At 36.2% G+C, this 12,940-nt stretch overlaps 1 protein-coding gene across 3 annotated transcripts; it reads left to right on the plus strand.

The window, feature by feature from the left end:
* The first annotated feature begins 1,267 nt into the window (after positions 1–1,267).
* ccnj (cyclin J) lies at positions 1,268–10,189 on the plus strand. 3 transcript variants are annotated; one of them, XM_044135934.1, is made up of 7 exons: positions 1,268–1,352; positions 3,131–3,260; positions 3,451–3,542; positions 6,471–6,681; positions 7,424–7,723; positions 8,469–8,628; positions 9,314–10,189. In XM_044135934.1, exons 3-7 carry the CDS (start codon positions 3,474–3,476, stop codon positions 9,636–9,638), a joined length of 1,065 nt encoding a protein of 354 aa, XP_043991869.1. In that variant the 5' UTR covers positions 1,268–1,352; positions 3,131–3,260; positions 3,451–3,473; the 3' UTR covers positions 9,639–10,189. The 3 variants fall into 3 exon arrangements, with proteins under 3 accessions (XP_043991869.1, XP_043991867.1, XP_043991868.1); XM_044135932.1 differs by lacking the exon at positions 1,268–1,352 and adding an exon at positions 2,185–2,304 and having other exon boundaries at positions 3,103–3,260; XM_044135933.1 differs by lacking the exon at positions 1,268–1,352 and adding an exon at positions 2,216–2,304.
* The last annotated feature ends 2,751 nt before the right edge of the window (positions 10,190–12,940 follow it).

The following is a 12,940-nucleotide window of genomic DNA, read 5'->3' on the forward strand; positions in this document are numbered from 1 at the left end:
TTATCAATGAGCCACTTCTTTTTTCTGTATTTTATTCGCTGACAAAAAGAAGTCCAATGTGCAAAAGCTATAAGGTTGCATTTTATGGTTTATTTATCCACCTTGGTAAGCAATAAATGCAGATTTATCTTTCTATTGTTTCCTTCTTCTCCCCATACCCACCAGGTACATGCTGGTCCTGTTTCTATAGTTATAGAAAATGGCTTCACAGCTCTTCCTGTCTGACTTACAAAAGCAAAACAAAAAACCAACCAAACAAAAAAGGTTAACCTACAAATTAACCCCAAGATATAGGGTAAGCCAAAAACAAATTTCAACAAATTTTATAAACATAAAAAATAGATATCTCCAAAAGGATAATAATAATAATAATAATAATAATAATAATAATAATAATAATAATAATAATAATAATAATAATAATAATAACAATAATAATAATAATTGAGTGAGACGCTAATTTCCAAAGTGTTAGTGTCTTTTAAAACGTTTACAAAACTATATTTGTCATAAAATAGTAAATGAAACATTCCTTATAAGGTAAAGGGTGAAATGATCACAATGCTGATTACAGACCACAATTGCTTTTTGGTTTGAATGAAGACAGACTCAGGAGCTTATGAGCTTCTCCCTAGACTTGGGAAATATGTTGAGACACTTCACAGTTAGGACACATTTTTGTTTATGATATTTTTAAAAATGTTAAACCCTGTCGTCCTCCCTTTACCCCAATCATTCCAGTGAAATCTACAAGGCGCTGCTCCTTGTCTAATTCAAATTTTTCCACTGGCTGATGTGCTAAGGTCCTCCGGAGCAAAGTGCTGGCTACAGACATAGATGCTCCCACGGATGATTTGAAAACTTGGTCCCTCATCTCTCCTGATTGCTCTCACCCAACAGGCACATATTGTTGGGTCCACAGGAAAATCATGGAAACTCAAATATGGATTTCTTTTTCAAGCAACTCAAGCAGGAGTTGTTCAAGCAACTCCTGCTTGAACAACATGGTACACTGCAATAGCAACGTCCTGATGATTCTGCCATGTTTGTTTGGTGGGTTGCTGCTGAGAAAGATGGACACAACAAAACAAAACAAGAAATTATGAATCATATCAAAATATGTAAATGATTTAATATTTACAACAGTATTCTAAGCAATACTCCATGATTTTACATTAATATAGGAAGTAAACCTTTGAACTTTACAGCACTGACAGGCAGCGGTGTAAATTCTTAGCTACCCGTGGCTAAAGCTGTTGCTAGCTCGCTGAATTTAAAATTGTAGGCTGTTTCCCTTATACACGCTAAGAAAATTGTAAATTAACGATGTCACTGACATGACTAACTAACAGGTAAACACTGGTTTTATTAACGTTGGTAGAAAAAGTAAACTTTTGATGTTACAGCACTGACATGAAGCGGTGTATATTTTGGCTAAAGCCACTGCTAGCTGGCTTACCGTCTAATCAGACGCTGTTTCTCTTATACACTGTAAGAAAATGGTAAATTGACAAAAATGGATAACGTTGCCATTTCTAATTAACACGTCAATATTGTTTTATTAACTTCACCTTTCGCTATACCCTAAAGATGATGAGTTTACATGAATTGTCCTGCCAGGTTTTTTTAGGCAAAAGCACGCTGGAAGTACAGATACAACGCATCGAGTCAGAACGGAAGTCATCTGACGTAATTGTGAAAATGGCCTGAAGGTTTTTGACATTGCGGGTCACAATGCAAGAAATGTGCCACTTTCTTTTTCTAGCTGATTAAAATTTTAGATATGTAATCATTTTGCATGTATATCTTGATCATACAAAACGTGGGACAAAACATTTGAGATGTAAAGAAGAAACAACGCCACCTACAGTCAAAGTATAGAATAATATAACACCTCCCGCGTGCGGTTTCTATAGTTACACGCTAAAAAATAATGGCAATAATTTGGATTATTTAGCCTATCAGAAGAGAAAAAAATATATAAGTGTAACTGTTTCAAACAAAGTATTTAATTACCAACGTAAATCTTTAGCTGCAAATTCACTTGCTAATAACCAGATGTGAACTCTCAAAGTTAAAGCTGGGTCTTGCGAACCTCCACATCAACTCCTGCTGGTGAGCTCATTGATAAAAGTCTGAATTACCATTAAAATGGCTCACCATTTTAAGCTGAGATGTTGTACATGTCGAGAGGAGAAGGAATAATAAAGAAGAGGAGACATGAGCAACAGCTGAAGTGAAAAGTTTATATTGTGCAAGTTCACCAGACCCAGGACTGTTTTGGTAGTGCACTTCTGCTTATTGGTGAGTAAAATTGTATGTAATCATTCAATATATTTATTAGTTAACTATTTAGCTTGAAGTTAATCATTTAATTCCAAAGTATAGTTTTAAGCTAAATATTAGCTTATTTTGCAAATATTTAGTTGTGAAAGCTGCTAATGATAGTTCATCAGTAGCTTTCAGTAGCTACTAATGAAACTAGCAGCTAAATGAAAGCTGGATAATTAGCTAGTAGCTAAATATTTTAGATAGATAGCTTAAAGCTAAACAGTTATATATAACTGTTAAATATATAGCTTCAAGCTAAATATTTTGTTTGGGACTGTAGTTTGAAGCTAAATCTGTAGCCTCAAGCTAAAATTAATCAATTGCTAACTAAATATTTAGATAAAGTTGATTAGTTAGTAGGCAATCTAATTATTTATTCTCAAACTAAATATTTAACTCGCTAATAAAGTATTTAGTTTGAAACTGTCATTTATAATAACGTGATGAAAATATCACTTTGAATAATGAACCCCATTTTGTTTTTCCCTTATGACAATAATCCATATTACTGCTGGTAATTTTGGACAATGTAACTTTACAGCCCATAAACGCCCAATTCCAAAACTACCCATTAATTTATACTTGGGCCGTAGTTGGTAGTGATGCTTTCAAGTGCTAAAGAAAATGTAAAGATGCCACCATCAAATAACGGGTATGAAAACATGAAGATGTGCGACGGATAACTTTAAAAGTGGCTCATTCACATTTTGATTCTTATCTCACTTTCCGAACCCCATTTCTCTGGTGTCATTGGTTGTTCTGATTGACGAGCTACGGAGCGTTGCGTTTTTTCGAGCAGCACTTGAACGCACCTGTGGAGTTTGAAGAACTCGTGTTGCTGCCGCCTGCGAGCCTAAAACAGCGAGACCAAGCAAAGCATGATCGGCTAGTCCAAACTGCCCTTTTCCTCCAGTGAACCGGCGCATTGGGTGAGTCTGCACCGATCATTCATTTCCATGTCACGGATTGTAAAGCTGATTGAGTTGTGACACCCACGGGATCGCTAACCGATGCGTGTTGAAATCCTGCGTGCAAAACGTTGCGTTTTAAACGTTGAGAGCGCATCTTCAGCACCCAGTATGAGTGTGCTAATCACTTTAACTTTGTTTTGACTTCCAGAGGTTTAAAAAGCCCTGTCTTAAATGGAGCTAGAGGACCAATGGTGGAAGGGACAACTTGCTGCAGATATTTACCAGGCGCTCAGATGCAAAGTGAGGGCGATTGACCATCAAATGGAGCCACAGTGGAGTAAAAATAATTAACAATTTCAGTGCATCTATATCGTTTTTGATAGCTTGTGTTCGTCCTGTACTTTACCGATGTTTTTTTTACCAGTCAGGCAGGCCATTATGACCACATACCTCCAGCAGGTAGCAACAATTGTACTCAAATAACTACTTAAACATATTTTATTCAAGTAAAAGTCAAAGGTAGCTATCCAAGAAATTATTCAAGAGTAAAAAAGTATTTCGTAAAAAGTCTACTCAAGTAGTGACTATCTGATCAAATTGTCAATCATCTTATATTTAAAAATTACATCATCAGATGGACTAAAATGTAAAGTTGAGTGGAAATTTTGGTATTTTAAGGACCAAAATGACAATATTTTTTATAGGTAACATTTTTTGTTACCTATAAAAATATTGTCAATATCAGGCAAAAGAAAATTTTTCCAAAACAGTTTCTTTCAATAAAAATCTTTTAAAACTTTCACATAAGCTGCAGGTGTGTGTCTGTGTCTGTCAGTTTCTGGTTAAAACATGTTTGTTCTTCCTTCAGTGGGTAGAAAATACAGACAGTTTACTCAAGTAAGAGTAGAAATACTTCAAAATAAAATCACTCAAGTAAAAGTAAAAAGTACAAAATAGTAAATATTATAATAGTAAACTTTAAAAAACAGTTACCAAGTAAATGCAGTTAAATTACATTTACCCAACTCTGCCTATTAGCTATGTTTCTGCCTTGACTTGTTGACTCCACCCCTGAAAGTTGTGAGGTAGAGCCTCTATTGATCTGACTTTTTGATTGATTTGTGATCTGGTAGGTTTGTTTGCTAACTAAACGAGAATAAATTTATTATAGAATGCTGCTAAAAAATCCGTGAACAGTTGTAGCAAAAATCATATTGGTGATATTTGTCAAAGTAGCCTCCATAAAGCGTCCTACTGCCTTACCTGGATGATGTTTTTCCCATCATGCATCATGGTTCTGTTGGTTCACCAGGTAACCAACCATTCTTGGGAGCCATTCTTCTGTTGCAGTTTTGATGCAACAGATTTCCCAGTGTTGGTGGTCAGCATGGTAACCCGACTGATTAACCAATAAGCAACAAACTGCAACGCACTTTTCATTCTGGCCCGTTTCATCAGAACCAGCATTAAGCCTTCGTCTGCGTCAGTGAGTTTTGTACCACTGCTTCCTTTGGTAGGTCTTGGACAGTTCATACCAGGATCCCACCAACAAGCTTTGGAGACCCATCGAATCTGTCATTTACCACCACTGTTTGGTCCAACTACTTCAAATTTTTATGCTTTTAATTATTGGTGGGACTTGATAAAAAAAATTTAAATTAACCAGGGTTAATTAATCCAACTGTATATCAACAAACTAAGCAACATTTTCAATTCAATAATCATTTTTGCTGGTCAATTATTGAATAAATACACATATGAGCTCAACAACTAAGATATTTATTGTTTTCAAAATTCGGTAGTAACTAGTTACATTTACTCAATTACATTTATTTTAGTTTTTTTTAAGTACTTTTAGGAATATTTTTACTATGTTTTACTTTTTACTTTTACATGAGTAATTTTGTTATGAAGTATTTCTACTTTTTCTGGAGTAAAATTTCTAGATTCTCTACAAACTGACTGGAAAAACAAACATCTTTGTGTAGACACACACCTGAAGTTTTTGTCAAAGTTTCATAAGTTTTTTTATTGAAAGAAACTGATTTGGAAGAAGTGAATTTTGCCTGATTTTGTTATTTTTTTATTATTTATATGAATTATTGTTGTTTCCACTTAACTTTATGTTTTGGTCTGTCTGATGTAATTTTTAAATATTAAATTATTGATAATTTGATCAGTTACTCAGTACTTGAGTAGACTTTTTTTACCAAATACTTTTTTTTACTTGGATGGCTACTTTTTACTTTTACTTGAGTAAAATATGTTGAAGTTGTTCTACTCTTACTTAGTTACATTTTTTGGGAACTCTACCCACCTCTGATTGTTTTAAAATCTGCTATTTATGTTATCCAACCATAAGATTGGTGCAAAGTGCTGTTAAGTGATCATTCATGCAACTTATTCTGAAATGTGAACTCTGGATGCTAACATTAGCGTTGGGGACGACTGTGCTGCTGCAACATGTTCAGCATTGAGATGGATTTTTAGGATTTAATAGCTTGATAGGCTAACTCCTGTTGGCACAAAATAGTCTTTCCCAGCGTCCCATCAGATCATTTTATAAAGCAAAAATGAATGACAAGCAACTTTGTCTTCCATCGATGTTGTTTACAGAAGTTGCTTGTGCGTGAGATATGCAGTTGTACCAGAAACACATGAATATAAAAGGTTCCAACTGGACCTTTTGTATGTAAAAGAAAAAAGGAAAAACATTGAACACATCACTGTCATGGAAGAAATTGCTCACTTGGTGCTTATATAAGTGATTTTCTTTCTTTGTGCTTGAAGTAAGAAAATATTATTTAGAAAGTTTACTCATATCAGTAACAATAATATTGTTTTAATATCAAGCTTTAATATCTTACTAAAATAATTAACTATGAAAACACAAAATATTTTAACATAAAAACCTCTTTGTGAGAAAAATTATCTACTCAGAAAGAAAACAAGCATAAACATCCTTAGTTTAAGACATTTAATCTTATTTAAATTTCAGTTTTTGCCATATACCAACTACAAACATCTGTAGTTATGCAATTTAAAGGTCAGTGGTCATAATGTTATGACAGATTATTATTGTTTTACTTTCGGTTTTATTTTATTATTGTATATCCATTTTGTAATTGGTTAAGGGAATACAGATGCAAACAGTGAATATTTATATTTGTGTTGTACATGGTGTCTGTGTTGTGAATACAGTTTATTATTGCTGTGGTTCTGGAACAGGAGCTCAAACTGCCGTCCTACAGAGGCCAGTCCCCTCAGCTGAACCTCAGGCGATACTTTGCAGACCTCATCGCCATCATCTGCAACCGCTTCTGCCTTTGCCCCGTGGCCAGACACCTGGCCGTCTACCTGCTGGACCTCTTCATGGACCGCTATGACGTCACCATGCAGCAGCTTCACATGGTCTCTCTGTCCTGCCTCCTTCTGGCTAGTATGTGTATCTGTGACCTCTCAGTTCAGATGCTCTGTCAAATCGCCATATGCGTAGCAAAAACTGTCGGGTATATCTGTCAGACAAGTATGCGCCACCTGCTTTCATTTAATCATGACATCCTGACGAAGATGTTAGATCATAAACTTTGTTATTAACAGCTGTATGATAGCCAAACTTAGCGGTTAGCTAGCCAGACCATCATCAAGTTTTATACAGCACATTTTGTTGTTGATTGTAGCTGCAGCTGCTTTAAACACACTTTGAATCCCTGACAATGCATGTATATCCATCTAGTTATCATTGAAACAATTTATTAACTTATTTTTTGTCGTATCTTGTCACGTACGCCAAACTGACAGCTCCTCTAAATGTAGCGGACTCTTAATGCGCACGCCTGCGTACTCACTGCATGTACGCTAACAGGCAGTTGTTGTTTTTTTAAATAAACTTTGTTTACAAATAAAGAATATACAATTGCAGTAACAAATCCGTAGGACTCCATGAGAAAAAGAATAACAGGTCACAAATCAAATTCATCACTGAAGCTATAAGTTTCATAGCTTGGTGCATAATTTTAATGAGTCCTAAAAACATCTCAAATAAGCTCTAAAACAGTGAGGTTAGGTTTGTTTTTAGCCAGTTTGCAGGCATGTATGTGGAACTTGGCCAACCGAATAAGAATGTTTATAATATGTTGAGCGGTTTGTTAATGCGGCTAACTTTGTCCTGGTTGACTCAGGTAAATTTGAGGAAAGGGAGGACCGCGTGCCGAAGCTGGAGACCCTGAACAGCCTGGGGTGCATGAGCTCCATGAACCTGGTCCTGACCAAGCAGGGTTTGCTGCACATGGAGCTGCTGCTGCTGGAAACGTTCAGCTGGAACCTGTACCTTCCCACCGCAGCTCACTTCATTGATTACTATTTGTCCGTCGGCGTCCTGGACGGAGATCTGCACGACGGCTGGCCCCTGGCGAGTCTGGAGAAGACCAAGCTGTACATGGCCAAGTACACAGACTACTTCCTGGAAGTCTCCTTGCAAGGTGAAGATTAGGCAGAGGAAACCAGAGAACCTGTTTCTGTGTGTTGAAGATTTATTTTAGGAACGAATAGAATGGGTTAATTTCTCTCTCTGTTTTTCTTTTTTCTTTCCTTTCTTCCCTCCTTGTTTCTTTCCATCCTTTCTCTCTTCCCTCCTTCCTTCCTACCTTCTTTCTTCTGTCCTTACCTCCTTCTACCTTCCTTGGTTTCTTCCTTTTCCTCTTCCTTCTTTCATTCCTTCCTTCTTTCCCTCCCTCTTTTCTTCTTTGTTTCCTCACTTTCTTTTTCCTTCCTCCTTTCTTCCTTCCTTCCTTTTTTCTTTTTTCTTTCCTCCTTCGTTTATTCCTTCCTTCCTTGTTTCCTTCATTTTCCTCTTCCTTTTTTCATGTGTCCATGCTTTCTTGTGTCCACCTTTGTTTCCTTCCATTCATCCTTCCTTCCTTCCTTCTTTTCCTGTCTCCTTTTTTCCATCCTTCCTGTATACTCTCTTTCTTTCTTTCTTTCTTTTTGTTTTTCCTTCCTCTTTTTGTCCATGTTTTCCTCCTTTCATCCTTCCTCCTTTCTCCAAGTATCTCCCGTGAATTCTGTATTTATGTTTTTAAACTCTTCTATAAAATTACAGATAAAACTGGAATTTTGAGTCTGGAGAAAATTATTGACATAAAAGGTTTAATAATAGACACCTTTGTTTTATCAGCTGGATTTCTTCCTCTGATCTGTGTTTTGTTTTTATGTAATTTTCCATAGATCACATCTTTTTGTGCTTTGCTCCGTCGCTGGTGGCTGCTGCCTGCGTGGCGGCGTCCCGCCTCATCCTCCATCTTTCCCCCAGCTGGCCGACCCGCCTGCAGCGCCTCAGTGGCTACGCCTGGGAGAACCTCATTCCCTGCGTGGAGAAGCTGCTCATGTGAGAGAGGCCAAGACAAAGTAGTGAATAACTGAAAACATACAAGAGTTTCAATATTCTGACAATTGAAAATTTGAACACTGAAGGATTCATTTGTATTCTGCTGACTCACCTGAACAACAGCTCACATCTCGATGGAAATCAACTTGGGATATTTTGAACTCCTTATCTAGAGAAACCATTGGGGAAACGAAAAATTTACCCGTTATCTCAAGAAAACAATGGGAAAATGAATTAAGCGAGAAAACCATATGAAATTAATTTATTTTATTTCGAGAAAACCTTCAGGAGAAGAGTTTATGTTAAAAACTTAAAATTTACTCGTTATCTTAAAAATAATCTGGAGAATCACTTATTTGGAGAAACCATTGGGAAAAAGTATAAGCTGATAGGAAAATAACTTGTTAAATCTAGAAACCATAAAGAAATTAATTTCTTTATTTTGAGAAAACCTTTATGAAAAAGTATATGCGGAAAACAGGAAATTTACTCCTTTTCTCAAGAAAACCATCGGGGAATGAATTTATCTCCAGAAAATTATCTGGAAGAAAAGTATGCAGAAAATGTCCCTTCTCAGCTTCTGTAGTTTACACACAATCACTTGCAAAACTAAACTACTCACTCAAGGATTTTATTTATGCAGTTAAAGGATTCTAAATATGACATTGTTTGTTTTTTTTTCCAGTGCACATGACAGTGATGTGAAAGAAGCCAGTAAGCAGCAGTGCCTTGAGCAGCAGCAGAGCCAGGCGCTGCTCCACAGTTCAGGCCAGCCAGCCGCTGTGTCGCAGTTCCTGCAGCTGCCCTCCATGCAGTTCACTCAGAAAGCCCCACAGGCAGGCCTGGCCGCCGGCCACAGGTCTGCATCCTACCCGCAGGGCCCCGGTGGCCCCCAGCAGAGCGACACACAAGCCTCGGCCGCCTGTCTGGACCCGAAGCCCAGCTTTCCCAGCCGGGCGTACCCGGTCAGCATGCACTACAGCTACCAGGCGCCGTGCTTCGACAGATGATCGTCGTTTTGGGAGAGAACCAGCCGCGATTGTTTGAACGTGCAGAATGTTGTTTTTAATTTCCAGAGACTTGATAAGATTTGTGCAGCACTTTGAGCCGTTCAGTGTGCAATAGATGAGGGTGTTTCTTTTCTTAATGTTTGAGATACAGAGTGAATGTCGATGCACTATTTTGCACCAATTTCTGCTAGTATCACTGCTGCAGACCAAAAAGCCTTGTGTTTGTTTTATGCCAACCTGAAGTATTAATTACCCTGTGTTGAAAGTTAAGACAGCAGTAGCCAAAAAGGGGGATTTGGGAGAAAATTAAGAGTTTTTGTTGTGTTGTTGTTCTTTTTTAAGTTTTCTTTCTCTAATTGTTTGGTCAAATGTCAAGAACAAAGATGATAGATGCTGCAGCACGTGAAAATGATCCCCCAGATTTCAGTCAGCTTCTACAGTCCTTTTAAATAAAACCCAAACCTGTGTTAATGATCCAGTTCAGGGGGGGGGAGAACTTGAAATTCTGTCAGTTTCACTGTATAAAAATCCTTAAAAATGGATGACTGCAACACTGAGTCTGTTTCTTTATTTACAAAAAATCAAGCAAATAAAGTAGATCGATATTTATCGTAGATCCAAAACTTGAAAGTGTTTATTTTTACAACGTATTGGGGCCATTGTAGAAAATTTTAGACGTTTCAAATGAAAAAAATTCCCAAGTTTTTTTTGTAAAAAAAATTTTTTGACATTAATCTAAAGATTAGATTTTTTTCTAGCAAATGTCCCTGTTTTTTCCAATAAATATCTTTGTTTTTTTATTTTATTATTTGCATATTTGTTACACTTATATGTAACAAACATGGGGAAAAAACAAATAAAATAACCATGATTTATTTTCCCACCACCTAAAATTTCCAATAACAGATTAATATATGTGTATGTAGCGTAACAAACGTGCAAAGGAATACGAAAACTTTTGCATGTGAAGTGAAGTGACAGCTGACGGCCAGCAGAGGGCAGCATTTGTATCGTCTGTTGTGTGCTAAGAAATCTCCCTTGCCATCTCAGACGTAAAAATTAGAAATAGAAAACCTCATCCATCAGTCTTCTTCCTCATTCTGCAGATTTTCCAGAGAAACATACCAGAATATATTTCTTTTAAACTCCTAAAAAGTAACTTTGACCCTGAAGACGTAAAAACAGACCGATCATATAAAGTTCAGCTAAAACAAACGCTAAATATTTATTTTTCTTTGTTAAGGCGTGATCCACACGCTGTCATTTTTTTCAAACTCTTAGTTTGTTTTTGAATAGTCTGATTGTTTTTGAATGAAAATCTCAAAGGGGACTGAACTGAAATGAGTTCCCGTCACTAAAACAATGTGGTGAGTAAAAACCTCTAATGGATTCCTGGTTCCAGCTTGTTATAATGGGATGGAGTTTCCTGTGCAGAGAAAGGCAGAAGGAAGCAGATTTGCCATATTTACCCTCTATATTAACCTTTCTGTACTGCTGAAGTACAGAGTAACTGATCAAATTATCAATCATTTCATTTCTTAAAATTACATCATTAGATGCACCAAAATATAAAGTTAAGTGGAATTTTGGCATTTTAAGAACCAAAATGACAATAATTCATATAAATAAATAAAAATAACAAAATCAGGTAAAAGAAAATGTTTCCAAATCAGTTTCTTTCAATAAAAAAAACGTATAAAACGTTAATAAAAGCTGCAGGTGTTTTGGCACTCTGTACTCTGTACTCTAGTACTCTGTGTCTGATGAATTTTAGGTTGAAACATGTTTGTTTTTTATTTAGTGGGTAGAAAATCCAGAAATTTTACTCAAATAAGAGTAGAAATACTTCATAATAAAATTACTCAAGTGAAAACAAAAAGTACTGTGTAGTAAAAAAAATACTCCCAAAAGTTGTTGTTGTTTTTTTTTCATTTTTTTCAAAGAAGTCACTCAAGTAAATGTAATTGACTAAATGCAACTAGCAACGACCCAACTCTGACTCCTGGTAAATAGATATGTAAAAAAAAACTGATATTTTACTGTAGTAGCTTCATTTCCTACTTTAACTGGAATCAAAATCTTTGAGTTTAATAATAGTACTCAGTGGGAACTGAACTTTTGTATTTTTCACAACACAATCAGACTGTTTAAGAACTTTTATTCTGTAAACTGTGGCTTCCCGTTTCTCCTGGAATGTAAATATGAAGTGACGGGCTGGGCTTGGCTGGCGTTGCTAGGTGACGGGCTGCTTGCCTGGCGTTGCTAGGCGACGGCGCCAGTAGAACTTCCACTTTTTCATCAATATTGAGTAATTATTTACTTAAAACAAGCCTCTATATCTTACTGAAACGTTACTTGTAAGTTAGTTTTGTTTTATTTCAAGTGTAGTGAGATATTTGCACTAAAAACTGGACCAAAAATACTTGGTAAACGTTTTTGTTTTTGCAGTGTCTGACGTTAGAAGGCCTTCTTGTCTAACCATTAGCTTCCTTCATTGATTCTTTGTCGGGTTCACGTCAGGACTCTGCCTGGCCCGCTCCAAATCGTTAATTTGTTTTCCAGTCAGAACAAAACCAACTCGGTAAAAATTAAATACGACGACACTTTGATTAAACGTCTGGTGGTATCTATGCAAAAACAGAAAATGGGTCAACTTTTATTCTATTAGTAGGAAAATTAACCAGAAATATGGTCAGAAAGAACAAAACATCCTTTTTTTTCTTTACAGAAACCCTGTAAAGATTAAAAACAGAACAGGAATAGTTTGTATGTTTCAACCTTGGGAAATGATTAGGTTTAAGTCCTCCAAAAACTGATCAAAATGTAAAACTTTGACCTGAAATATAAATATATTGCAATCACTAGAAATTACCAGAGAAGATTCAGGAGTGAGGAAGTTTAAAAAATGACAGTCAGTGACTTCCTCTTAATTTTTTATTTCTGCCTCGTTGTTCTGTGTGGAAAAACCCGGCAGCCCACTCACCCCTCTGTTTCTCTGCGTGAACGGAAACAAGCAGAGCTTTTTAACTAAATCTATAATAATATGAGTCCTACATGGTTGTGTCTTTCATTATTAGCAAAAAATAAAACCCAGAAAATATTTTTCTGGTTTCAACTCTGAACCCACAAAACAGCAGGCCACAGTGGCATTAACTTTAAAGAGAAAAAAAAACACTTTTAAGTTAAATATGAACAAAAACAATTATCAGAACAGCAATAACTATATAAAAATTATGCTGAAAGAAATCAAAATATAATAGTTGCCTGTATTCTCTTTGGTTTTCCTGATTTAATCCCAGAAC

This window comes from Gambusia affinis, linkage group LG13, assembly GCF_019740435.1.
Source record: "Gambusia affinis linkage group LG13, SWU_Gaff_1.0, whole genome shotgun sequence".
NCBI classification, from domain to species: domain Eukaryota; kingdom Metazoa; phylum Chordata; class Actinopteri; order Cyprinodontiformes; family Poeciliidae; genus Gambusia; species Gambusia affinis.